General features: G+C 40.8%; 1 protein-coding gene across 1 annotated transcript in view; it reads right to left on the bottom strand.

The window, feature by feature from the left end:
• Nucleotides 1-570: 570 nt before the first annotated feature.
• The window catches only part of HSD11B1L (hydroxysteroid 11-beta dehydrogenase 1 like), a 42,307-nt gene continuing 15,907 nt past the window's right edge, over nucleotides 571-26,970 (bottom strand). Inside the window, exons 3-7 of the mRNA XM_075825433.1 lie at nucleotides 16,522-16,633; nucleotides 6,024-6,115; nucleotides 4,814-4,907; nucleotides 2,805-2,970; nucleotides 571-992 (exon numbers count right to left, since the gene is read on the bottom strand). Coding sequence (XP_075681548.1) covers nucleotides 818-992; nucleotides 2,805-2,970; nucleotides 4,814-4,907; nucleotides 6,024-6,115; nucleotides 16,522-16,633 — 639 coding nt within the window. The 3' untranslated portion in view covers nucleotides 571-817. The remainder of the gene's footprint in view (nucleotides 993-2,804; nucleotides 2,971-4,813; nucleotides 4,908-6,023; nucleotides 6,116-16,521; nucleotides 16,634-26,970) is intronic.

Here is a 26,970-nt window from a genome sequence, read left to right as displayed (position 1 = left end):
TATAGCCAACTTTTGCATGCTAAGTCCGTATGTGTTTCCCTTTGTTGTCTTGTGTTTGTGTTAGTCTAAAGTATAATGTGCACTTATATGCGACGACATTTGTGGGGACTGGTTTCCCTAAATATTGCACTAATTCTGCTGCACTTATGATATTGTTATTCTCATTGCATTTCTTATTTAGCTTATACTTACTGATTGGGAGGCTACCTCCTACTGCTGTTTCTATGTCTCTGTAACCTTTATGCGATATTGAAGTGGTTATATTGCAATGCGTGCGAAGTTTGCAAATTTATGAAACAATATGTATGCTGTTATGTTTTTTTTATATTTTCAAAATAAAAAATCTTTGATAAAGAAAAAAAAAAGGAAAAATTGCATGTCATAAATGACTGTACATGAATGAAAATATATTTGCTTGTCATTACAGGCAAAAAGCGTATTGGATCCTCCTTATGTCAAATGCAGGAATGAAGACATCTGTACAAAATTACAGACACAGAAGTTGTGTTATGCTGTAGGCGGAAAGCAGCCGTTGTCATGGTAACATCGGTGTCTCAATTGGAGAAGGAATGGGAGTGTTGGGTCATTTTAATACAAGTGCTGGAAACTCTGTACAAGCACCGTTTTGACATCCCTGTCATTATTTCAGCAGTACTACAATTAATCCAAGCATCAAGACTGTAATTGCATTGCAATGGTTGTACTTATACACTGCAGAAAAAAAAATACATACGACTACAAATATGCAACATAAAAGATCTGCGTATTGTTTATTAAAATGTTGCTATCAGGACGATACCGTTGTCTCTTCTGGTTTTTATTGGTATGACTTCTGCATCAACCAGGCTCTCCCTTGTGGAAACCAGTCTCTGATGAAGCAAAGTGGTCTTACATACCAGGGGTAGTACATCTCTTGTACGCGGCTTGTTCCAGCTGACACCACTGCTAGGGCTGCATCATTAGCAGGATATGCAGGCATGCTAATCTTATCTCTGTTAAAAGTAACATAACAAGAATATGTCCATAAAACCGCCCACAATTATATTGCATGCATTTAAAAAAAAATAAAAAATTACAATTGCAATGATCCAAGGTGGTGGTGCACCTACATGTGGAAGGGTCATCAGACCGTGTTTCTTGTTAAACATTTGTTTGGCATAGGGGAGCCATTTATTGCTGCCCTGCGAATGGAATAGGATCAGATTGTACAAGCTCTGTCTGGCCACTGTATGGCACTATTTATCTGGGCACTAGACTATATGTATTATTTTTTCCTTTTAAAAGGAAAATTCTGGAAACACTTCTTTAACATTCCTTTATTTGCCCCTGAAATGCATATGGTTAGTGGCCCAGTGTAACTCTGTTTCCCCCTTAAGCCAAGTGTCATCAGTGCATTTAGGCGGCGGCACGCTGTGCATGCCGTTATCTGCTTTCCTGTGATGTGGCTCCTGGACCCTCCAACACCCCATGTTCCTCGAGTATCAACTAGCTAAGGACTTCTATATTATGACTTAAGGTTTTGGTGGCTGGGTCAGATGATAATGGCTTAAAGACAAGAAAGCTGAATTTCAACCAAAAATAAATTTCAAACTCTCAGTAGTGACGTAGTATTAGTTATACCTGTACGATGGCCTTCAGGTGCTTATAATCGTCTAAATAAATGTCAGTAGCTTAATGCATGAAAGAATGAAGACAAGTCAAGAGATTCAATTTTGATGTTTAAATTTAATGGTGAGGAAAAGTGTTCTAAAGGAAAATAAGAAATGGTAGCTTACAGAGAAAATAAAAAGAAAATATGACCCATATGTAGTGTAGTTGTAAATGGCTTAAATTATTAGGTTATTATAGTAGCATTATGGTTGGGTCTGTGTTTATATTGTACAATTTTGCAAAGATATTCTACTTGACAATGATGATGATTGGCTTTGTTCACCTCTGGGTCGCACATCTGGCAGAGATGTGCTATGGTTTCTAGTAAAACCACCGACACCCCGACGTAAAGCCGACGGAACCCATTAAAGTAAATGTGTTCGGTCAGCACTGGTGGCGTCCCTGGTGCAACGGAACCGTTGCTTCTGGTTTTCTCTTGTTCTGCTCCTCTGACAGAGCAGAACAACAGAAAGCCCCAAAGCAGGCGTGAATATAGCCTTACATAGAGTGATTTTTCTATTGGTAGAAATGTATCCTTATAAAACTGATTAGAGCTTGATATTGCAAGTCTAGTATTTCCGATATTACGGATTGAAAATAAGAGTTCTGTTTACATGGAGTGATCACAATCCTGCCTAAATAGAGACATATTTAGCATGTCATTAATTTGTATTACAGTAGCAGTATGTGTCATTCATTAAAGGGGTTGTCCACTACCGGACAACTGATGATAGGTCATCAGTACATGATCTGTGGGGGTCTGATACCCGGACCCCACACCATTAAGCCACTGCAGCTGCCTCCGGGCACCGGATGTACATGCGAGAAGCAGTTGGCTCCGGCCACGGAATAGCGGCCGAGCTACAGTACTGCACAGCATGGCTGCTATGCTATGTACAGAGCAAACTGCTTCCAGCTCCGTACATCACTTAATGGGCAATAACATCCGGTGCCCGTATGCCACCGGAGAGGCTGATCGGTGTGGGGTCCGGGTGGCGGACCCGAACCGATGATATACTGATGGCATATCCGGTGGTTATGTCATCAGTAGTCCGGTATTAGACAACTCCTTTAACTACAATCATTTTGGCCAGATTTAATCAGATTGCATGCAAAATTGGATACAACTCCCATTTACTGTGTTTTACACTTACTTTACTTTCTCCATGGCTGACTGAGTATCGATGAGCCCCAAGATACACAATGTGATGGAGACAGGGATCCTTTTCATGGCTAGCTCATGTTGCAGTGAACCAAAGAAACCTTCGAGTGCAAACTTTGATGCACCATAAGATGTGGTGTATGGGGTGGCAATTTTGCCTACAGGAATACATAGGTTCACACAATTAATGAAAAACATTTTCATATTTTAAGCACAGAAAAAACTGACTCATTAGTCTAACCCACAGCAATCAGCAATAGCTATGGCTATGTTGCCTATAAAATAATAAGTTATTGTTTTTGGAAGACGGAGAGAAAAAAAATTAAATAAGGAAATTAAAAATGACTGTAGAGACATAGGGTTTAAAGCGCCGTTTTTCCGTTTTAATTTTTTCCTCCCCACTTTCCATGCCATAACATTTTTATTTTTCCATTAACATAGCCATATGAGGGTTTGTTTTTGGCGGGACAAATTGTAGTTTTTTCACAGCACCATTTATTGCACCATATAATGTACTGGGGAACTGGAAAAAAATTCTTTGTGGGGTGGAATGGGGAAAAAAAGTGATTCCAAAATAGTTTTTTTGTTTTTACGCAATCCACTGTGCAATAAAAACAACATGTTAACTCTATTCTGCGGGTCAATACAATTACAGCGATTCCAAATGTAAACAGATTTTTTGTGTTTTTCTACTTCATTGTTTAAAAATGTAATTTGTTTTGTGTCGCCATAATTTGGGAGCCATAACTCCTTTATTTTGCTGTTGATAGAGCGGTGTGAGGGCTTGTTTTTTGCCGGGTGAGCTGTAGTTTTTATTGGGTAGATAGGACATTTTGATCACGTTTTATTCAATTTTTTTGTGGGAGATGACGTGACCAAAAAATATAAACTGGCGTTTTAAATTTGTTTTTTTTGTTGCGAATTAATTGCTGTTATATTGTAATAGTTCAGACTTTTATGGACACGGCGATACCAGTTATGTTTATTTTTTTTACATTGCTTTTGGGGGGAAATGGTAAAAGGTGGGGTTTTTTAAACTTTTAATAATAATTTTTTTTGCATTTATAAAAATAAAACTTAATTTAACTCTATTTTACATTTTTAATTACTTCCCCTATGGGACTTGAACCAGCGATTAATAGGAGCACAAATATGGCAGACCTGGGGGCCTTCATTGGGCCCCAGGCTGCCATGACAACCATCGGCACCCCGCAATCGCCTTGTGGAGATGCCAATTGGCCAGAGGGGGAAGTCCCTCTCTTTTCTAACGGCTTAGATTGACCGCTATTGGCCGCAGCATCTAAGGGGTTAAACGAGTGGGACCGTAGTAATTTACAATTCCAATTGTTGCACTGAAGTGTCGGCTGTAACATACAGTCGACACGCACATTTTATGGAGCGGACTTAGCCTGTGAGCCCACTCCATACTTACTTGGAAAAGGGTTAATTCCAGAGTACTGTACATGAAAAAAGATAAGAGTACATGAGACAATAAAAACGACAAGTACAATAAGCATGAGCTTAAAGAGAACCTTTCACCTCCCCATACATGTGCAGCTGAGTCCAGCTTGTAATGTGGAGGGCTGCACAAACCCTGGGGCACTTTACATTTTTTTTCTACCTCCCTCCGTTATTTAGATATCGGAGCCGTTAAATTTGGCACCCGATATTTAAATAACCCCCTGAACAGTCAACGGGGCGTGTACTGGCAAGGGGGCGTGTTACTATGACTGTGACACTGTCCAATCAGATATGGACAGTGTTACAGCAAGAGCGAGGATAGAGGAAAGAGAGTGCGCGCGCACACGCTCTCACTCTCACTCTTCAGCTTTCAAGATTAGTCTTCTGCCAAACTGGCAAGGGGGTGTGTCACTGCTACGGACAGTGTAAGAGCTGTGGAGAGGAGAGCCCGCATGCTCCCTCTCAAATTAGAGCCTGTGCAGAGATGCAACTTTTTTTTCCTCATTTTGCGACTTTTAAACATTTTTATCTAAGAATTACCTGTAAGAGAAGACAGTACAATAATAGAGCCTCTTGACTCTGTAAGGTGAGGGAGAGACTTGGTAGCAAGATGAATATAACTGAGGAAGTTCACCTGGAAGACATTCCAATCATTTTGCGTTAAGACAATGACAATAGGCATAAACCAAGCTGATGACAAGACACAAACCAAGAGGATGCCAAAAACAAGAGGCAGCCCGAGTATCTATTGGGGACAATCCTGGGGACTGTGACTTGGGAATCTTACCAGCAACGTCCATACCTCTTTGTGGGGGTTAAGGGTGAAAAACGGGGGATTTCCTAGACTCTGCACCCCAGGTTAGCCTGCGCCAATTTAATAACGGTCTCAGTCATTCATTGTTCCAACTACACCGACATCCAGGTATGCTTTTGGGCATATAGTCTAATATGGAGTGTTACAATCAGGATTGGATGATGGATCCAGTTAACTTCTATGAGACAAACTGCTGCCAAAGCGAATAGGTTTGCAGTTATTATAAGTCACAGCTAATGTGCATGCGCTCATTTTATCTTAGAAATGTTTTGAAAGCTTCTTTTACTTTTTAAACTTAGCCCATTGATCTCGCCCATGGATTAAAGGATGTAGGCAGCACGGTGGCACAGTGGTCAGACCTGTTGCCTTGCAGAGCTGAGGTTCTGGGTTTAAGGCCTCATGCACACGACCATAGCCATGTGCACGGCCGTGATTTTCGGGTCGGCCGGCCACCGAGTGTCACCCGCGAGCCGCCCGCAAATCGCGGGCCGTGCACATGGCCGCGTCCATCATTTTCTATGAGCCTGGACCGCAAAACACGGCCATAATAAGACATGTCCATTCTTTCTGCGGTCCAGGCTGCTAGACCATGCACGGACCGTGGAAACCACGGTCGTGTGCATAGGCCCATAGAAATTAATGGGGCCGCAAAAGCACATTCGTGTGCATGGGGCCTAAATCTGACCCTTTATTGGGTTCTGTGGTTTCCTCCCACACTTCAAAAACATACTGATAGGTTAATTCAATTCTAAGAAATTGGCACTAGTATGTGTGTGCCTAAAATATGAGATATCAGATTGGGAGCACCATTGGGGACAGGGACTGATGTGAATGATGACAGTCTCTATACAGTGCTGTGGAATATGTTAGCACTATATAAGCAACAGGAAATAAATAAATAAATACAATGAATGTATTTTCAACATATATAAGTACCTCCATTAGCCATCTTGTGTGATTTACATCTCCATCCCACATCTGAAACAGGGTAGAGCCAATGTGATTTAACACAAGATAATCCAAGCCTCCTGCAGGATTATACAAAATTAGTTGTTCATTTTTGTTATATTTTATTTTTGAAAATAAAAATTAGAAACAGAGTGAAATAGTCCCTGTTAGGCGCCTCCTTCGCAGATTTCCTCAAAAATGCTGGAAAAAAAAGCTATTGACAAAAATTAAACGGAACCCATTAAAGTTAATGGGGTTCATCTGGCGCTGTTGTTTTCCATCACAGCCTTGAATTCCATTTTTCTGCTTTTATGACGGAACAGAAAAATTGTATTCTTAGCACAGATGTGAACATAGCCTTAACTACAAGATTTTTAATGTTAATTGGAAAATATATACAGTAGCTGAATTTGGAATACCAATGCAACACTACAATGTAGTAGAATTTACTTAAAGAGGATCTGTCACCACATTATAAGTGCCCTATCTCCTACATAAGGCGATGGGCGCTATAATGTAGGTGACAGCAGTGCTATTTTCACCACTTTATTAGCGATTTTGGATTTATGCTAATGAGTTACTTTAGACCAAGTGGGCGTTGTACAGAGAAGTGTATGACGCTGACCAATCAGCGTCATGCACTCCTCTCCATTCATTTCCTCAGCACATAGGGATCCTTTTAGATCGCTATGTGCTGTCTTATACTAACACATTAACATTACTGAAGTGTTTAGACAGTGAATAGACATTCCACAGGATGTCTATTCACAATCTCTGCACTTCGTTACTGTTTCTGTGATAGTTACAGCAGAGGAAGCGTAATCTCGTGAGATTACGCTGTAGATGACAAGTTACAACGAGATTACGCTTCCTCTGCTGTAACTACCACAGAAACAGTAACAAAGTGCAGAGATTGTAAATAGACATCCCGTGGAATGTCTATTCACTGTCTAAACACTTCAGTATCGTTAATGTGTAAGTATAAGACAGCACATAGGGATCTAGCAGGATCCCTATGTGCTGAGGAAATGAATGGAGAGGAGTGCATGACGCTGATTGGTCAGCGTCATACACTCCTCTGTACAACGCCCACTTGGTCTAAAGTAAAAATACGCCCACTTGGGCATTAAGCAACTCATTAGCATAAATCTAAAATCGCTAATAAAGTGGTGAAAACAGATAGTTTTTTTTAAAATAAAAAGCACTGCTGTCACCTACATTATAGCGCCGATCTCCTTATGTAAGAGATAGGGCACTTATAATGTGGTGACAGAGCCTCTTTAAGCACTTAAGGATACGTGCTGTTTTGGCCTACAGGACACAGATAATTTTTTCAGTTTTTCCTCACTGCATTCCTGAGAGGCATAGCTTTTTCTTTTTTTTTTTTTTTAAAAAAAATTGCTGTGTGAAGTCTTGTTTTTTTTGGGGGGGGGGATATATGGGTGTATTTTTTATGTATAATTATTTGTTACATAAAAATGTGCATTTCGTTTATATAAATTAATTCTTAAACTCACTTTGCAAAAAATTAATCTCTGCCATTGATTTTTATGGTTTATTTTATCGTCATTTTACAAACATCTTAAATTATGTTTAACATTTATTGTATGGGTTGTAATGATTAGGCTGCGTTCACATCTGCATCAAGGCTTTCCGTCAGGGGAACCCTGACTGAAACAAATGGAAACCATAGGTTTCCGTTTGCATCACCATTGATTTCAAATGGTTTCCGTTTGTCTCCGTTGTGCAAGTCTTCTACGCTATTTCTTCTTTCAAAATGACTGAACCCTTAAGCAACGGAGGCAAACGGAAACCATTTGCACCCGTTCCGTTACCATTGGAATCAATAGTGATGCAAACGGAAACCTATGGTTTCCGTTTGTTTCAGTCAGGGTTGCGTTCATGGGTTCCCCTGACGGTAAGCTCAGACAGAACGCCTGAATGGAGCCCTAACGCACATGTGAAGGCAGCCTTAAGGAAATCTATAGTTTATGTATTTTTTATGTTTGAAAACTTTTATTTAATAAAAACTGTTTTTAATAAATATCGTGCACTGTATTTTTACAAACTATATTAATAAACCATATATAAGGGGACACATTTACTTTTAAAAACAATTTTTTCCTTATAATGCATTTGAATACCTTCGTATTTCAATGCATTACTTCTGCATATAAAATGCATAGGCAGCTGTAAGGGTATACCTGGCTTCTCTCTACCTCAGGACAGCAGTGCAGACAAGGTCCTGATGTTGGTCAGCCTCAGGACCTTGTGCTCTGTGGGCCTGTGACCCTCTGGCTGACCTTCAGTACCTAGGGAAGTTGTGTACATACAGTACCAGAACAAAGCTCAATACATATATACATCCCCAGATCAAGCTCAGTATATAAATACAGTACCAGTGTAAAGGATCTGCCAGGCACTGCGGGGTTAACTCCCAGAACTAATCAGTCAGCACCTGAGAATACATCCCTGAGACTGACTCCTGCTTCCACCATTCAGGCTGGCAGGCTTAGGAGTGGGAGAGCCTATCGTAACCTGGCCAGACTCAGCTAGCTCCCGCCCTCGGTCTATTTAAGCCTGCACTTCCTGTCCCTCGGTGCTTGTTATTGCTTTTGTTTCCTTCCTTGTGGTTCCTGGCCCAGCTACAGCTCCTGCTATTTTTGATCCTGCTCCATACCGACCCTGGCTTACCGACTACTCTTCTGCTTTTCGTTTTGTACCTCGCACACTCCTGGCTTGACTCGGCTCGTTCACCACTCTGGTTGCTCACGGTGTTGCCGTGGGCAACGGCCCCTTTTCCTTGCTTGTGTTCCTTGTATGTTTGTCGTGTTTGTCGTGCACTTACTGAGCGCAGGGACCGCCGCCCAGTTGTACCCCGTCGCCTAGGGCGGGTCGTTGCAAGTAGGCAGGGACAGAGTGGCGGGTAGATTAGGGCTCACTTGTCCGTCTCCCTACCCCCTGCCGTTACAACCAGAACCAATATCATACATATATACAGGACCAGAACAAAGCTCAGTACTTAAATAAAGCATCAGAACCAAGATCAGTACATATATATACAGCCCCAGAACCAAGCTCAGTAAATATATACAACACCAGAACAAATACAGCTCAATTTAGTGCAACCCCTGCCGTATTGGTTTGTACGGCATAAAACTACAGCTCCCAGCATGGCCTGAACAATGGTAAGGATATGCTGGGAGATGCTGTTTCACAAAAAAAAAAAAATACCACCCATCATCTCGCTGCAGATCATACAGTGGCTAAAGTACTGATTAGAGGCAGAATAAACATTTACATTAAGTGAATCATCGGTGACGACTCTAGTTCTTTTTCTCTTTTCTTCTCCCTCCCGGCCAGACCTCTACGACCCATTTCTGCAGTTTTTCGTTCAGATGTCTTCAGCTTCTCACTTTTAAAACATTTCTGCACATATAAACGAAGATAAAATTCTCAAAACCTCTAAATATAATAGCGCCATACACTGCACCTCTAACTATAATAGCACCATACACTGTGTCCCTGATTATAATAGTACCTTACACTGTGTCCCACACACACATCATGCCCCCTGTAGATAGTGCCCCATAGCCCCCTGTAGATAGTGACCCCATAGAGCCTCTGTAGATAGTGTCCTACATAGAAGCCCCTGTAGATAGTGCCCCACATATAGCCCTCTGTAGATAGAGGCCCCCATTGTAGATAATGCCACTCACAGTTTTAGTAGAAAAAAAACAAAACTTTACATACTCACCCTGAGACCGTTTCCATGCCGTCCGTGGGCAATGCAGATCTGCTCTCTTCTGAGCAGGTCTGCTGGAACTGAACGACGCAAGCGGTGCGTTGTTGAAAGGCACTGATTTGCAGGGGAGAATGACTTGCCCCGTCAATCAGCTCCTTTCAAGCATGGAAGCCGCGCTATGACATCGCCCGCTAGCGTAGTTGAAAGGAGCTGATTGACAGAGAAAGTCATTTTGCCCCGCAAATCAGCGTCATTGTAAAGCGCTGAATGTTCGGGCACGGAACGTGCCCTGCCATTCAGTGCTAATGCATGTATTTGTACCTGCGTGCTATTGACGCAGGTACAATTACTGCAAGAGAGGGTGGCTGTCGCTAGCACCGTGGTCCCATCACGCATGCCACACGGAAGCACTTCCGTGGGACGCGCGTGATTCGCGCAACAGCTGTCAAAAGGATGAATAAAAACAGAAAAGCACCACGTGCTTTTCTGTTTACAAACATCCAAACGGAGTGTCATAATGATGGCGGCTGCGCGAAAAGCACGCAGCCGCGCATCATACTGGGCTGACACACGGAGCTGTCAAGTGCCTTTTGCGCGTACAAAAAGGCGCGTTTTTTGCGCGCGCAAAACGCACACGCTCGTGTGAATCCGGCCTCAAGAAGTCTTGCTGCCTATGGAGATTGAAGCTTTTTTTCTCCAGATGGAGGGAGTGCCCCCTTGTCTTTTGAGGGGGTTTTACATGTGAGATAGTCTTACTTACTTCATTATAATGACACCCCCTTATGTTTAGGCCCCATGCACACGACCGTATTTTCATCTATCCGTAAATACTGTCCATAAATAAGGATCCGTAGTCAACTGTAAGTTATCTGTATATAAGGAACAGTATCTGCAAATACGGCCCGTAATGCATCCGTATTTGATACATATATACGGACTTATAAAAAAAAGGGAAATTATGTCACAAAGATGTTGCATAGCAACGGTTTACAGATGCACATCCGTAGCCGTCCGTTTTTACGGAAGCGCCCATAGGCTTCTAAGGGAGGGTCCGTCCCGTAATTACGGGCAAGAATAGGAGAGGTTCTTACATTTTTTCAGCACGGACACCCATCCGTGAAAATACGGAAAGGTGTCCATGGCCAATAGAAATGAATGGGTCCGTAATTACGGTCCATCTACTAAGGGAGGATGCGCACGATCAGTTCCACTCTCCAACTGCCACCAGCCAATAGAAAATTCCTTCTCTGCTTGTTAGTAAAGAAGTAGAGAAGCATCTTTTATTCAGAAACACAACTTGTGGTGTGGATGGGGACTCACACAGTAAGAAACACACAGAGGAGCTAGCAGTTTGCTTAGATGAAGAGAGAGCCTGCATGCAGCACTACTTACATACAGTGTCAAGCTCTCCCCTCTCCTGCTCATCCTCTGACTGTGTGCAAGCTACAGGCTCCCCCTCTTCTTCAGTTATATAGGACTGGGCTCTCCCTCTAAGAAGACATGTAATGGGGCATTTATTTTCCTAGAAAGGAGGTAGAGGCAGTGAAACAGAAGGATCTGCCTAAGCAAGCTATGACAGGGAGGGGGAGGAGCTGCAGCAGAAAGGACACGCCCCCTGAGCTGGCAGCCTGAAGAAAATCTAGCAGAGCAATAGGAGCAATGAATAGAGAGATCCCTGGATCTATACAAGATACAGGCCTGGTTCTAGCTTGGTTAGTAAGATTGCCATGCACTAAATTATGTCTGATCTTTTGTTAATTAATTCTGGGACAACGCTTTAAAGATTTAAATATTTGCATTTATTATACATTTGTGAAGACAATTATGTTGCAAAAAAATAAAAATAAAGTGGTTTTCTGAACAGGACAATCCCCTTCTAAAATTAAACTGATCAGATGAACACTGTGAGTCAGGCTACTAAAACCCATGGCGATCTCATCTAAACCCAATAGGGAATATGGAAAGTGGTTGTCTTGAGGCAACATTTTGAATTGATGGTTTCTTCCTTTTCATATGCTTAATAGAATAGAACCAGATATTTAAATGGAACAGCAACTCTGGAACCCTCGCTAATCCCAAAAATAGAGGAACTGCGGTCCATCCAGCTTTTCTCCTGCACATCGTCACTCCTGGTCACACGCTGTGCAGAAAAACACTGTGAAGGATTCTAAGGATCTATTGGGGTCCCAATAGTCGAACCCCCACAGATATGTTATTAATTACTATGGTGGGAAAACCCCTTGAATGATAACTTTTCTACCAAATGGAAAGGGATTGCTATATGAAGTAATTGCTTCCTCAGAAGAAACAAGTGTAAACATTGAATAATAGTGTGAATGATGGGAAATAATCTGTCATTAAATCATAAACTCTGAAGCTAAAATGTATCAGCTACAGCTTTTATTGAACCACTTTGAACCTAAATAAATGACTAATATGGGGTTTATTACTGAGATAACATGCATCTCAAACATGTAAACATTGCATGTGTAGGACCTTGGACGGTGCAGTCAGTGAAAAGGTACATAAATATTTATTAAGGCGTAGCATGGTTCATGACACATAAATCTGATACTAAAGACAGATATAAAACATTTACAAGCTCTATCTAGTTTTTCCTTTCTGTGAATATAACGGCAAATTTTGTCCTACAGCTGGCTATATATATATATATATATATATATATATATATATATATATATATATATATATATATATATATAACTGTCAACTGAAAGTTTAGCTGGTCAACACCTTTCCTGCTCAACTCAATAAACAAACATGCTCAAATCGGCCAGTATTAAAGGGGTTTTGTCATTAGAGACCAGCACCCTTGGCAGATATGGGGCTGCTGCATGGGAAATGCAGTATTACATGATTGCCATTCAGATGAATGGACGCCCATGTAATACATAAATGGCTAGAGTCCGCCAGAACAGGAGCTGCTCCTACAGCTTCATTCGTAGAGGGACAATAAGAAGCCTTTGCACAGGTCTCTTTTCACTTAAGCAGCCAGGTGTTACTGTTGCCAATAGGATTTTATGAAATTCCATTCACACACTGCAGCTGAAAACCGCTGTTTTGCAGCATTTTCAATGTGGAAAAATTGCACATTAAAAACTAACTTGTTAAGGACTACAGCGCACAGTCCTGATCTAAACCTGCACCATCAAAAATCTGCAGCACAAGTTTGAAGCCCACGCTTCTGCAATCCAGCAGGAGCAGGTCGGGTACCCAGATGTAAGAGACAGCTGGACATCCTGACATTTGTCTTCTCTTTTACAAAATACCCAGCCCTCATGAGCGCTGTGTAGAAAATAGGGGCATCAGCAGAGCCGGCAGAGCTGCTGGCTCTCAGCAGGCCCAGATGAGCTCTGCTATCACAGGTGCCTTTCCTCTATTTAAAAAGGGTTCTTATGGATGTTCCAGTTACAGTGGAAACCTGTACTGTAAAAATTAAGTATAAAGTCTGAATGTGATTATAAAGTGAATATAAAGAAATTAAAGATATATATATACAAATATAGTAAAAAATATTATTTAGAATGAACCCATTTAAACAGTTTTTACTAGCGTGAATTGACAAAAATAACAAAGAAATATAAATAAAAACTTTTTGTATTTTAACTTTTTGCACAATTTAGTTCTAATTATTATTACATTTCTAATTATATATACACAAAATGCTGTATATACCAAAAAAAAAAAAAAAGAGGCAAAAGTAATTTTGATAGCAAAGCAAATAAAAAAGTTAGATCTATTAAACCTGCACAAAATGCACATGCACAAAATTGTTAAAAAATTGTCCTGTCATTTAGGACCATAACACTCTGATCCTTAAAGTGTAGCTAAACGTTCGACAAACTTCTGTCATGTCATAGTGACATGTCAGAAGTTTGTATTGGTGGGGGTCCGAGCACGGAGACCCCCATCAATCGCTAGAACGAAGCAGCTGAAGTGCTCGTGTGAGTGCTCAGCTGCTTCTTGTCTGTTCGGCTTTTTCCGGAAATAAATGTATCAGCGTATGGACTCAATAGAAAGTCTATGAGCCCGTACTCTGATACATCGGCTTTCCGGAAAAAGCCGAACAGAAACGAAGCAGCTGAGCGCTCACACGAGCCCTTCAGCTGCTTCGTTCTAGCGATTGGTGGGGGTCTCCGTGCTTGGACCCCCACCAATCAAAACTTCTGACATGTCACTATGACATGTCAGAAGTTTGTCGAACATTTAGCTACACTTTAAGGCTTTTTGTTTTTTTACAATGTGGTACTGTAATACAATTTTCCATAACACTTGTAGATGGTTTAGCCTTCTAAAACAGCTGAGAAGAATAGGGTAAGGGAAAGAAGGACCAAAGTGTGTGGTCATGTAAAGTAACAATTAGAAAAATAAAAAGTAACTTTTATTTCATCAATTAAGCATGCAACATACAATTAAAAATTCTCCTATAGTACCAGAGTCAAACAGATTGCGAATGCGAATGACCTCTAATTAAACACCCTCTGGCTGGACAAAATTGGAGATATGGGCAGGATAAAGACAGAAATAAGCAGTTTGCTGTATTGAGGCCAAACTGCCCTGCCCTGATAGTGCTTCTTTTTTATGCAGAGTACTATATCTGCCACTGCCAAGTATTCCACCAGGAGCTATAGTGTATGCTCGATAGGGACTGCCGCATTAGAAACATTTTTAAATACTAGAATTGTCAGGGAGTATGGTAATAAATGCTCCATGAGAGGAAGGACATTAGGCGTCAGATCTGTATTTGCGGACAGTAAAAACCCTTACGGTCGTGTGCATGAGGCCAAGAAGTAGAAAGTGGAGTTCAGCAGCGGGGCATTGATGCCGATTCTGGCCGCGGATGTGTGTGCCGGAAGTGAGGAGATGAAAACTTCCGGCTGTCTGGCTTTAGAGCGTGAAGTGCCGCCTCGCTCAGCTCTAATTGAGCGGGGCGGAGCAGAGAGTGAGTGGAGCCGAGACCAGTGACTGAGTTTATGTTACGCTTTTTTATAACTTTATTTTGAGTATTCAGATTAGACCTTTGATTTGGAGATACTAGACACCAGACGTGTGTTTTGCCAGTATTCCCAGGTTCGATCTCAGGAGCAAAGAGGTTAAGTATAAGAATACTGTCTGCTGGGGCCCTCTATCTAAAGCCTGAGTCATATTGCGTATACCGACGTATACCTCAGACCAAAGGTAACTACCGTATTTTTCGGACTATAAAACGCAGTTTTTAGCAAGAATAAATCTTGCTAAAAGGTCCCTGAGTCTTATAGTCGGCAGTCAAGAGACCGCTTCTTACTTAACCCCTTCCTGACCCATGATGTGCCGGCACATTATGGAGCGGGGAGGGGATGATGTTTGGAGCGGGCTCACGCGCTGAGCTCGCTCCATACACTGCAGATGTCAGCTGTATTTTACAGCTGACACGCTGCTCTAACGGCCAGGAACAGCGATGGTGCTGTTCCTAGCCGTTTAACTAGTTAAATGCCGCGGTCAATAGCGACCGCGCCATTTAAAAGGGTCTTGCCATAAATGTCAGATAGATGTGGGTCACACCTCTGGGACCTGCACCTATCTCTAGAACGAGGTGTAATTTTATGCGTCGCTGTCAAAAGACGGCGCGTAAAAAGACGCCCGCGTCAAAGAAGTGCATGTCACTTCTTGGGACTTTTTGGAGCCGTTTTTCATTGACTTTATTGAAAACAGCTCCAAAAACGGCTGTAAAAAAACGCCATGAAAAACGCAGCGAAAATCGCGAGTGGCTTAAAAAACATCTGAAACTCAGGAGCTGTTTTCCAGACGTGGATTTGTTCTTATTAGGGTATGTTCACATGCAGTGAGCAAAAACGTCTAAAAATACGGAGCTGTTTTCAGACGAAAACAGCTCCTGATTTTCAGAAGTTTTTTTAACAACTCGCGTTTTTAACGGCCGTTTTTGGAGCTGTTTTTCTATGGAGTCAATTAAAAATGCCTCCAAAAACGGCCCAAGAAGTGTCCTGCACTTCTTTTTCGTGGCTGTTTTTTTACGCGGCAGTTTTTCAAAACGTCCTGCACGTCAAAGACGTTTCTTGAGCCACTTGCGATTTTCGCTGCATTTTTCGCTGCGTTTTTTACAGACGTTTTTGGAGCTGTTTTCTATAGAGTCTATGAAAAACAGCTCCAAAAACGTCCCAAGAAGTGAACTGCACTTCTTTTTCGCGGCTGTTTTTTTACGCGGCAATTTTTCAAAACGACGCTGTTCTGCTTCCGATTTTTTCGGTCTGTAAACTCCCGAAAAACGGCCGAAAATAGGCAGTGTGAACATACCCTTAGGTATGTTCACGCAGTAGCAAAATACGTCTGATTTTACGGAGCTGTTTTCTCCTGAAAACAGCTCCTGATTTTAAGACGTTTTTGTAACTACTCGCGTTTTTCACTGAGTATTTTAAGGACGTTATTGTAGCTGTTTTTCAATGGAGTCAATGGAAAACGCCTCCAAAAACGTACCAAGAAGTGACATGCACTTCTTTGACGCGGGCGTCTTTTTACGCGCCGTCTTTTGACAGCGACACGTAAAATTACACCTCGTGGGAACAGAACATCGTAAAACCCATTGAAAGCAATGGGCAGATGTTTGTAGGCGTAATGGAGCCATTTTTTCAGGCGTAATTCGAGGCGTAATTACCCTAACATGGAACAAATTGCATTTAGCTTGTGATGGACTGTTTTTACTTTTAGCTCACTCTTTTATCTTACCCATATCAGAGATAGCTTTTTCCACAACTCTCTCCCGAGCCTCTGATGATCCCATGTCAGCGACAACCAGAGAAACACTCTTTGCCCCAAGCTCCAGGCACTTACTTCTCACCTATAATCAAGCAGAGGTTGCTGTCAGATATGTTTAGGTCATTACTCATGAGCTGCTAAGAAACACTTATGGCAGGCATATTTTTTGTGTTGTAAAAGAATTTTATACTATTCTGCTAATAAAAATAACTACAATGCAGAGTTAAACCTGGTTCACTTAGGGGGAATTTATCAACTCTTCTATGCCAGTTTTCTGTCATAGGAATGTCGCAAAAGGCGTTTCTATGGCACTTTTGTGGGAAGGGCGTGGCTTCACAAAAGGGTTGGGGCCATCGCAGCCTAACAAATTTATTATAGTTTACAGCAGAAAGCGGTCATGAATTATAGTGGAAATCGATGCCAGCTTCTAGCTGTTTAGATTTCACACAGTATCTTCCCCCTCCTTTTGATATTGAGTGCTGCATCGCAAATAAGGCCCTGACGCTGCTCGGCATCTGGACCTTGTATGAGCTGCAGCATGCAGATGGGAACTGGAAGGGAGAAGCAAAGAGGGGCCATAAGGTGAGTATAATTTTTTTATTTTATGTCCGATAGATGGGAATGAATGGCAGACGGCCGCAGTTGTTGCGCCACAATTATAGCGCACGGCCGAGGTCACTTCCAGCAATTACTTAGTAATTAATAAGACTGTATACTTCATTATCCAGTAGAAAGATGGTTGCTACTTTGTTTCGGAGACACCTTTGATACAAGGTCTTGTGGTAAAATAACTGTAACATTTATAAAGTTTAGGAGCACGGTCCGTAAACTAAAAAATAGGATATGTAAATATACGGGAAGGTGCCGTGGGCAATAGAAATGAATGGATCCGTACTTTGGATCAAATTTGTGGTTGTGTACATGAGGCCTTAGTGTGTGCGTTTCTGGGTGTGTTGTTAGTCGTATTATAGATAAAATAACCATTTGTATTGAACCCTGTATCCTAAATGTTTTATTTTCTGTACAGTTGAAGTTACTTACAGACTCATTGAAAATGGATGCCTATCTGTTTGTATCTTTTTTCAAGTACATTCGTTTTTTTCTCTTCATAAGCAACAAAAAACAAATTATTTTGAATGGCGAGCCAAACGTGGTATGAACATTGCTTACTTTGATGTTGGCTTTTCAGGGCACTATAGTAATTCTGGTTCTGTAGGCACTATCATGAGACTGGCACTATGCAGACTAATGTGAGGCTTGCATTACACGTACTACTATGAGTATTTTCAGGAGGGTATGGCCGAGTGTAGTTTAGAGGGTGTGACAAAATTATTCAAGGGTGGAAGGGTAGGTCATATCTGAAACTCTTGTCGCTGCCCTCTATTCACACGTCATGTACCCGTTCCTCTTTCCCATCTCACATTTGTGATGGAGATAGGGATACCATTTTTGAGCAGAAAGGCTCGAATACGTGTAAGAGACACTCTGGAGTAATACTTTAATCCAACCACGTACCTCCCTTTTAGCTCCAATGTAATTTATGAGCTCAATATGGTGTCAATGCAGATACTGATTCAATCTTTTTCAGGCAACCTCAATCTCTGTCTCCCTTTCTATTCACACCTCACCTTCCAGACAGTTTGATCTCATCTATGTGTAAACCATTATTACAGACCCATTGATTTCTATGGGCTATGGACAACTTTCCGTATTTTTACGGATGGATATCCGTGCCGTAGAAATGATTGAACACGTCCTTTTTTATGCCCGTAATTACGGCACAAACTTCCCATAGAAGTCTATAGGCGCTTCCGTAATTACGGACGGCAACTGATGTGCATCCGTATCTGTCCGTAATTACGGAAGCGTTGCTATGCGACGCTGGGGGATTCCCCAAAGATTCCTCAATTATTTTTTTTGCGGATCTGTAAATACGGATGCACTACGGACCATATTTACGGACACCGTTCCGTATATGCGAATGATTTACAGATGACTATAAATGACTACAGATCCGTATTTATGGACAGTATTTAGGCCCCATGCACACGGCTGTGCCCGTAATCACAGCCCATGATTGCAAAGTTTTGGAGCATGGCCTGTAAAATACAAAAAATCGGACATGCTCCATAATTCCCAGCACGGTTCTACGGCATGGACACCCATCCGTAGCGCTACGGAAAGGTATCCACGGCCAATAGAACCGAATGGGCGGTTTTACGGTCGTGTGCATGGGGCCAAAGGGATGGATGAAATCTACGGTCGTGTGCATGGGGCCTTAAGCTTTAATTTTTCAAAATTGCAGCTTGCCATATACTTCCTCTGCGGTGGCCACTCAATAAACTCCATGAGGTCAATATGCCCCATTAGGGAATATGGAAAGGGCTTGTCTTATTGAGACAACAGACCTAACTGCAGTATGAGTTCACTGAAAAATGAAAACAAGCTGTTTTAAGAAAAAGTGTTTCCAAAGCAACTGTGAAAATATACTGATAAAATGACGAGGAAGAATATGAAGTAAGGTAGTAGAAGCACCCATGGAAAACTCTGTATTTCCACTGAGATGATTGACTGATTTAATCTTCCAGAATACAGCACAGTCATTAGGCACAAAGGAATAAATCATGCTGAAATTTTGAATAACCATGTATTTCTTGTATCTGTTAATATAACAAATGCCATACATATTAAATGTCAGTTTAAAATAAAAATAACAAAATATACTGTACTTGTTAATACAGATTACAATTTAATATAGTGAATACAGTGTACATTTAAAGATAACCTGTCATATTAAATATATGCCGTCTGATCTGTGGGCAGCATCTTATAGAGAAGGAAGAGCTGAGCAGGCTGATATATATATAGAAAAAATCGAGCAAAGAAGCAGCACTCAATAGCAAAAAATGAAGTTTATTCACCCAACACAGCAACGTTTCACTTCCATGGAGGAAGTGAAACGTTGCTGTGTTGGGTGAATAAACTTCATTTTTTGCTATTGAGTGCTGCTTCTTTGCTCGATTTTTTCCATATACCACACTGGGAGAACGTCACTCCCTGTTATCTGAAGCCTAGCACCAGCTGTATTTGTTTTTTTGCACAGTGCTGCTCCTATTATTTGTTTGTTTATATATATATATATATATATATATATATATATATATATATATACACTGTATATTCTTGTGGTAAAAGATTCAGAATAACTCAAACAGGGAAGGCAATCAATCTATTAATCAATCAATCGATCTGTTTAGCGCCTCCTGCTCTATAACATGCTGCCTGCAGATCCTACTGCATGTTCGAAGTGACAGCTTCTCTTCAAAGGGATTATCTACAGGATAGGTGATCCGCTGGGACCCCCCTAATCATGAGAATGGGGGTGCTGAACCCCCTATTCCTGCTCACTGCTCGACCACAGTGGGGAGGACATTGAATAAGGCATGTGACCTGCTGCTCTATTTAAAGTCTATGGGAATGACAGAAACAGCTGAGTACCCCAGCTACATTCAAGTTGCTCCATACTCCGGGGTGTAGTGAGGAGTACCTGGGGGTTCAAGTGCCACGTCCTCGCAATTGTTGGGAGTCCCATCGGTGGGGCCCCCCAGTGATCAGACAATTATCACCAACAAAAAAATGTACACCACCTTCTGAAGTAGTCAATTTATATAGTCTTAAAAGCTATGTAAACCTTTGAAAGGGATTATATTTTTAATCAAAAGTTTAATCAGCGTGATTAACTTTATAATTAGTTTTTATTAAAAATGATTTTTACTTTTTGATATACAGCTGCTCTAAATTCTCTAATACAGAGAAGCTGTATCGTTCGCTAAATCCTGTTCCCGTGAGTTCCGCGGGACTGACGGATTCAGTGAAATCGGGTCCTGCATAACTTAGATGTGATAGATTACAGGTGGATCCTGCGTGTCAGAGACACGCAAGACCTGCTGACACTGAACACGTCAGCCCGGCGGGGCTGACTGATTCAGGTCTTAGTCAATGATACAGCTGCTCTGTATCCAGAATACAGAGCAGCTATATCTCAAAAAGTAAAAATTATTTTTAATAAAAACTAATTATAAAGTTTCACTAAACACACTGATTGACCTTTTTATTTTTTTTAAAAAATAAATCCCTTTCGTAGGTTAACATAGCCTTTAAGGCCCTTTTACACAGACCAATGAGTGGGCGTTTATATGTGTAAACAGAGAGATGTGCTGCCAACATGATCGAAATGTATGGGGACGAGAGATTGCAGTAACAATTGCTCGACCCAAACATTACTAATCATAGCTCCTTGTGAAAGGAGCAGATGAGCGCTGATCAACAAGCTGCCTCAATGGTGGTTGTAGCAAACTAATTAGAAAGATTTTGTTTCTGGCAAGATTGGTTATCATTTATAAATGGATATAAATAGATTTCCCACGGGAGGCAGAATGGCACCATAAGGTGAATAGAGTGATGCTTTTAGAAAGATCATATTACTTGACGCCAAGTAAAGAGGGAGGGGATTTTTTTTTATAAGATCTGGAACAGATGGATAGTGGAATTATCCCCCGAACAGAAAAATACCTTAGGGCTGATTTAAAATGTGTTAGTAGCTGTTTGAGAAGTAATGTTTCTTTTTGGGGTTTTTTTTAATGTTTTTTTTTTCTCTTTTATTTCTTTCTCTCTCTACACTCCCCATGCAATATTTTCCAGAGTTTTAGGGGGTAATTGTTGATATTCCAGCATTGATTTTTGGGATAGTGTATGTACTATATAATATTTTGTTTTTATAAACTAGAGAACAAAACAGTCCATATATATCAAATGTGAAAAAATTGACAATCTTTATTAATAACATCAAAAACAAAAAACAAAAACAGAGAATCTAAAATAAGTCCTTGTCTGGGTCACCAATGCATACATTAATCAAGGTATATACATACATTTTGTATATAGTTGTTAAGGATCTGCCAGGTACAGCTTCTGTATCCACGCCCATAGGTAATCAGTCTGCACCTGCTTCTATGTCTGTGAGAGTGACTCCATCTTCCACCACTCAGGATGGCAGGCTTAGGAGTAGGAGAGCCTATCACAGCCTGGCAAGACGGAGCTAGCTCCTGCCCTCTGTCTATTTATACCTGCCTTTCCTGTTCCTCCTTGTTTGTGATTCTTCTCTGTTGGTTTCCTGGCCCTGCTGCAGCTTCTTGAACTACTTGTCCCTGCTTCGTATTGACCCTGGCTTACTGACTACTCTTCTGCTCTGCGTTTGGTACCTCGTACACTCCTGGTTTGACTCGGCTTGTTCACTACTCTCCTGCTCTGCGTTTGGCACCTTGTACTCTCCTGGTTTGACTCGGCTCGTTTACTACTCTTGTTGCTCACGGTGTTGCCGTGGGCAACTGCCCCGTTTCCCTTTGTTCTTTGTTTCCTTGTCTGGTTGTTGTCGTGCACTTACTGAGTGTAGGGACCGTCGCCCAGTTGTACCCCGTCGCCTAGGGCGGGTCGTTGCAAGTAGGCAGGGACTGAGTGGCGGGTAGATTAGGGCTCACTTGTCTGTTTCCCTATCCCTGTCATTACAATAGTATAAAAACATTTATTAGATTAATGTAACTCTAACATAGGATGCATCAATGTTAGTGGGCTGAAATAGGGATAGTACAAAAGCAGAGTGTAGGAAGCTCAATGTAAAAGCTTGTGTTTGCTTTAAAATGACCGCCCCGACGCGCGTTTCGCCTGTAGCTTTATCAGCTTTTTGACCCCTTGATAAAGCTACAGGCGAAACGCGCGTCGGGGCGCTCTTTCACACCCTGGGTCACACCGACAGTCTCCTAAACATGGGTAAGTGCATCGGTTAGGGCTGAATAGGATTTATGTCACATACCTAAATGCACTAGTCATTTTAAAGCAAACACAAGCTTTTACATTGAGCTTCCTACACTCTGCTTTTGTACTATCCCTATTTCAGCCCACTAACATTGATGCATCCTATGTTAGAGTTACATTAATCTAATAAATGTTTTTATACTATATACAAAATGTATGTATATACCTTGATTAATGTATATATTGGTGACCCAGACAAGGACTTATTTTAGATTCTCTGTTTTTGTTTTTTGTTTTTGATGTTATTAATAAAGATTGTAAATTTTTTCACATTTGATATATATGGACTCTTTTGTTCTCTAGTTTATAATATCTATTGTTAGAGTCCTTATCTCTAATAAACTTGAGTGGGTGGTTGAGACTTGTCTCCCACCTTGATATTTACATATCCTGTGAGACTTCTTGCCTAATAATATTTTGTTTAATATAATGTTAACTCTGAACATTTTCTTAGGTTTTTTTGTTGTTTAGTATGGAATATTTTGTTATATAAGTCAACAATAAAAAATTATATTATAAAAAAAAACAAGTTACCTCAATGATCCGCGTTTGTTTTTACAGCCCATTTTGGCCAGTGTAAAAGGGCCCTTAGTTACCACTTTAGTCCCACGTTGTTAATTTCCATTCAAACTCAAGAAGTAGGGTAAACTAGTTTTCATAATTTATTTCACCCCTGAACTACACTAACCTGCATTTCTTGTTTTTCAACTTTGTACAGTAAGAGGAATTTAGAGTGGTAGGTTTGTCTACCAGGGAAAGCTGAAAAAGGAAATTTGACTCACTGGGTGACTAGGTTAGAGAGAAATAAGGCCCATGAGAGTTATAATGGATAACAGGAAGTATCTGTCAGAGATCTACTTCCTGTACCAGAAGCAGAAGGCATGAGAAAACTGAAGCAGAAACAGCTGAGCTTAAAAGATGAAGACTACACGCAGTTACTACACATAATAATCCAAGAGTGCTTTCAAGTTTCTATTGTTACCTGGAGGTACACTTTAATCTAAAAAAAATATTGTTGAGGAATCATTGGTAGTTTCTTATGCCATAGCCTTGTCTTTTGCTTTCCAACTCAGTGTGGACTGAATTCAAGAAAAAATAGATGTCTCAACCCTGCAAATTTCTACTGGTCAAATGCTTTAGAACACCTCAAGTACAGCAAATAACGTGAAATGGTTCAAAGGTTCAAAAGGAAGTTAAAAACGTAAAAATAATATGAATTTTTAACCTCAAACGCAACAATAGGCTAAATTTCTGATTTTGACCAAAGGGCTTTTTTCAGGGAAGACAGCTGCTCTGCAGCACAGAAAGCAAATTACGTTTTGAAAATGGATGCAAACTATTCCTACAGGTGTCTCAAAGTTTGGAGATTAATTTCAAACCCTTTGATTTTATATAACCAGTATTGGAACAAACTGCCTTGCAACACCCTGTAGGGCAGGATTTGGACAGATTTTCTCTTCAGGACAGAGCACATTGCTATCATAACGGCAAGAAAAAGACAATTAACTAAAGAAGACAGACAGCAAATTCTAACAGTTAGAAGTGTAGTTCTGTCCGACAGAGAAATTGCCAAGAAAGCCAAGGTGGCAATCAGTACAGTTTCCTATACCATCAAAAGGCACTTGGAAACTGGTGGAAACTTAAAGGAAGAGGTCTGGCAGACTAAAGGCCACTACAAAATCAGATGACAAGTTTTTGAGAGTCAACAGTTTGCGTGATCGGTGCTTCACAGAACAAAATCTTCAAATCCTTGATGTCTTCCCTGAAAAAAGCCGTTTGGTTAAAATCATAAATTCAGACTATTGTTGCGTTTGAGGTTAAAAATTCATATTCATTATTTTTATTCTTATAACTTACTTTTGAACCTTTGAAGCATTTCACGTTATTTGCTGTACTATAACTGAGTTAATGTTACAAATAACTGGAAAAATCTAGGTGCTCTAAAACTTTTGACCTATATATATATATATATATATATATATATATATATATATATATATATATATATATATATATGTATATAATACTTATTGAGTTAAAAAAAAAATTAGCAGTTGCTAGCAAAAATATACACTTTTCTATTTATGGACAGATGTATAATGGCCTACATACTATCTACATACGAACAAAAAAAGTCTTTAGGTAGTCTGTAAGGTTCACCATGAAATGAAAATTAACTCGAAGGGATTTGTATTTTCAGATGTATCCTAGAAAAAGTCTCTAAGTTTAAAACCTGCATAAGGCAAGTTTCACACAAGTTTAATACAGCCGCATTTCTGCGTTGGGCCAGGATTTATGGCTGTAATACGGAGCAGAGATGTGCCCATATTATGCTCATGTGAAACTAGCCTAGAGCTGGATTCTGCCGTCGTGGTAAAAAAGGCGCAGTTTTGCAGTGCTCTGCAGCAAAAACAGAATTTTTACCACAACGAGAGAAGCCAGCAGTATACATCATGTGAAAATCAGCAGTAGACATGACATAGATCTTCATCCATAGATTGGCACAAAGCTATTTCATATTGTGTGATTTACAATGAGCCCTGCATTATATTTCAAATAGGAGAAAAATGTTAGATCATAAGATAAGCTAAAGAGCAAATATGAAAATATATTGATTGTTTCTGTTGTAGTTTACATATTATAACACTTATATAACAGTTTATCTTTCTAATCTTCACCCTTCCTTTCAAAAATCTACAAAATGTTATCAGCTAGACAAAGTAACATTGGTGAAAGGGGTTATAATGCGGTGCTTCTCTGCATGGGTAATATTTGTGTTATTTTACTGCAAATGCATAGTAACAATATTATATGTGCATATTGACTTCCAATAATTCTGATATGTAAAAAGATTAACCCCTTCCCGACATATGTCATAAGTATACGTCATGGAAAGCCAGTGCTTCCCGCAAAATGTTGTATACTTATGACAAATGAATGGCACCGGCTCAGAAGCTGAGTTGGTGCCATCATCCCCGGATGTCAGCTATATCTTACAGCTGACACCCTGCTGTAATGGCAGGGACTGAAGTTAGCTTTGATCCCCGCCATTAACCCCTTAAATGCAGCGGTCAAAAGCGATCGCTGCATTTAAGATGTTTGCAGCTCATCGACACCCCAGCAATGAAATTGCCGGGGGTCGGTGGCTGCAATGGCAACCAGAGGCCTAATAGTGTTCTGCCGGTCTGCCTAGTACAGAAAACTTCCAGCCCCTGCCCGGAGGCAGGGCCTAAAAGGCTTACGTAGCTGCCGGCAAGATGGCGCCGGCTCAGGAGATGAGCTGGCATCATCAGCGGTGGATGTCAGCTGTATGTTACAGCTGACATCCACCTGTAAAGGCAGGAACAGAAGCTAGCTCCGATCCCTGCCATTAACCCCTTAGATGCAGTTATGGAAAGCGATTGCTGCATCTTTGTGTTTGTTAGCAGATCGGCAGCTCTGCCCTGCAATCGCAGGGCTGCCGACTGATACTATGGCAACAGGAGACCTATCAATGGCTTCCTGCTCTAACATTACGGAAAAAATAGGATAAAAAGTGATCAAAAAGTCGCATGTACCCCAAAATGGTACCAATAATAACTACAGCTCATCCCGCAAAAAAACAGCCCTCATACCACTACGTCTATAAAAAAAATTAATTAGTTAAGGCTCCAATAAGTCAGGAAATAAAAATATGCGGTTGTGCAGGCCCGAAGGGAACATTTCTTCTGTTGTAAGAGGCGATTTATCGAGGCCCTAAAATTAGGGAACCAGGAAGGGGAGGGCCCAAGCATATCTGCTAGAAGCGAGGGTGCCCGTATTAAACCAGGACAACACTTCCCAGCAAAATTCCCCAAACTGCAAAGGTGCCGAGTGTGTACCAAAAGGGGGATAAGAAAGGACACCATTTATCAATGCGACACTGGCCTGTGCAGAAAGGATTGCTTCACAGCGTAACACACATCTATGGATTATTTTATTGTTTTTTTTACCCCATTATTATACCACCTGACTATGCCCCTGATGTACTCTGCCCAGCTTACATGTACCCCCACATTATAAACTGAAATACCAATAAAACTCCAAGCAAAACTACTACCAAGCAAAATCTACACTTCAAAAGCCAAATGGTGCTCCCTCCCTTAAGAGCCCTACAGCGTGCCCAAACAGTAGTTTACTTCCACATATATGGCACCGCCATACCCGGGAGAACCCTTTTAATAATTTTTGAGGTGTGTGTCTCCAGTGGCATAAACTGGGCATGACATATTTGCCACTGAAATGGCATATCTGGGGAAAAAAACATATTTTTACTTTGCACCATCCGCAGCGCAATCATTTATGGAAAAGACCTGTGGGGTGAAAATTCTCACTACACCCCTTAATAAATGCCTTGAGGGCTGTAGTTTCCAAAATGGGGTCACTTCTTATGGGTTTCTTTTATTATTTTACATCAGAGCCCTGCAATTGTGAACTAATACTTTGTAAGTCGCCAAATTAGGCGTCAATTTAACATGGTACTCTTTCATTCCTGAGCCATGTCGAATGTCCAGGCAAAAGATTAGTGCC

This window comes from Rhinoderma darwinii, chromosome 1, assembly GCF_050947455.1.
Source record: "Rhinoderma darwinii isolate aRhiDar2 chromosome 1, aRhiDar2.hap1, whole genome shotgun sequence".
Taxonomy (NCBI): Eukaryota; Metazoa; Chordata; class Amphibia; order Anura; family Rhinodermatidae; genus Rhinoderma; species Rhinoderma darwinii.
Note: the sequence above shows the minus strand (reverse complement) of the source record. Positions and strands in the feature narration are given on the sequence as shown.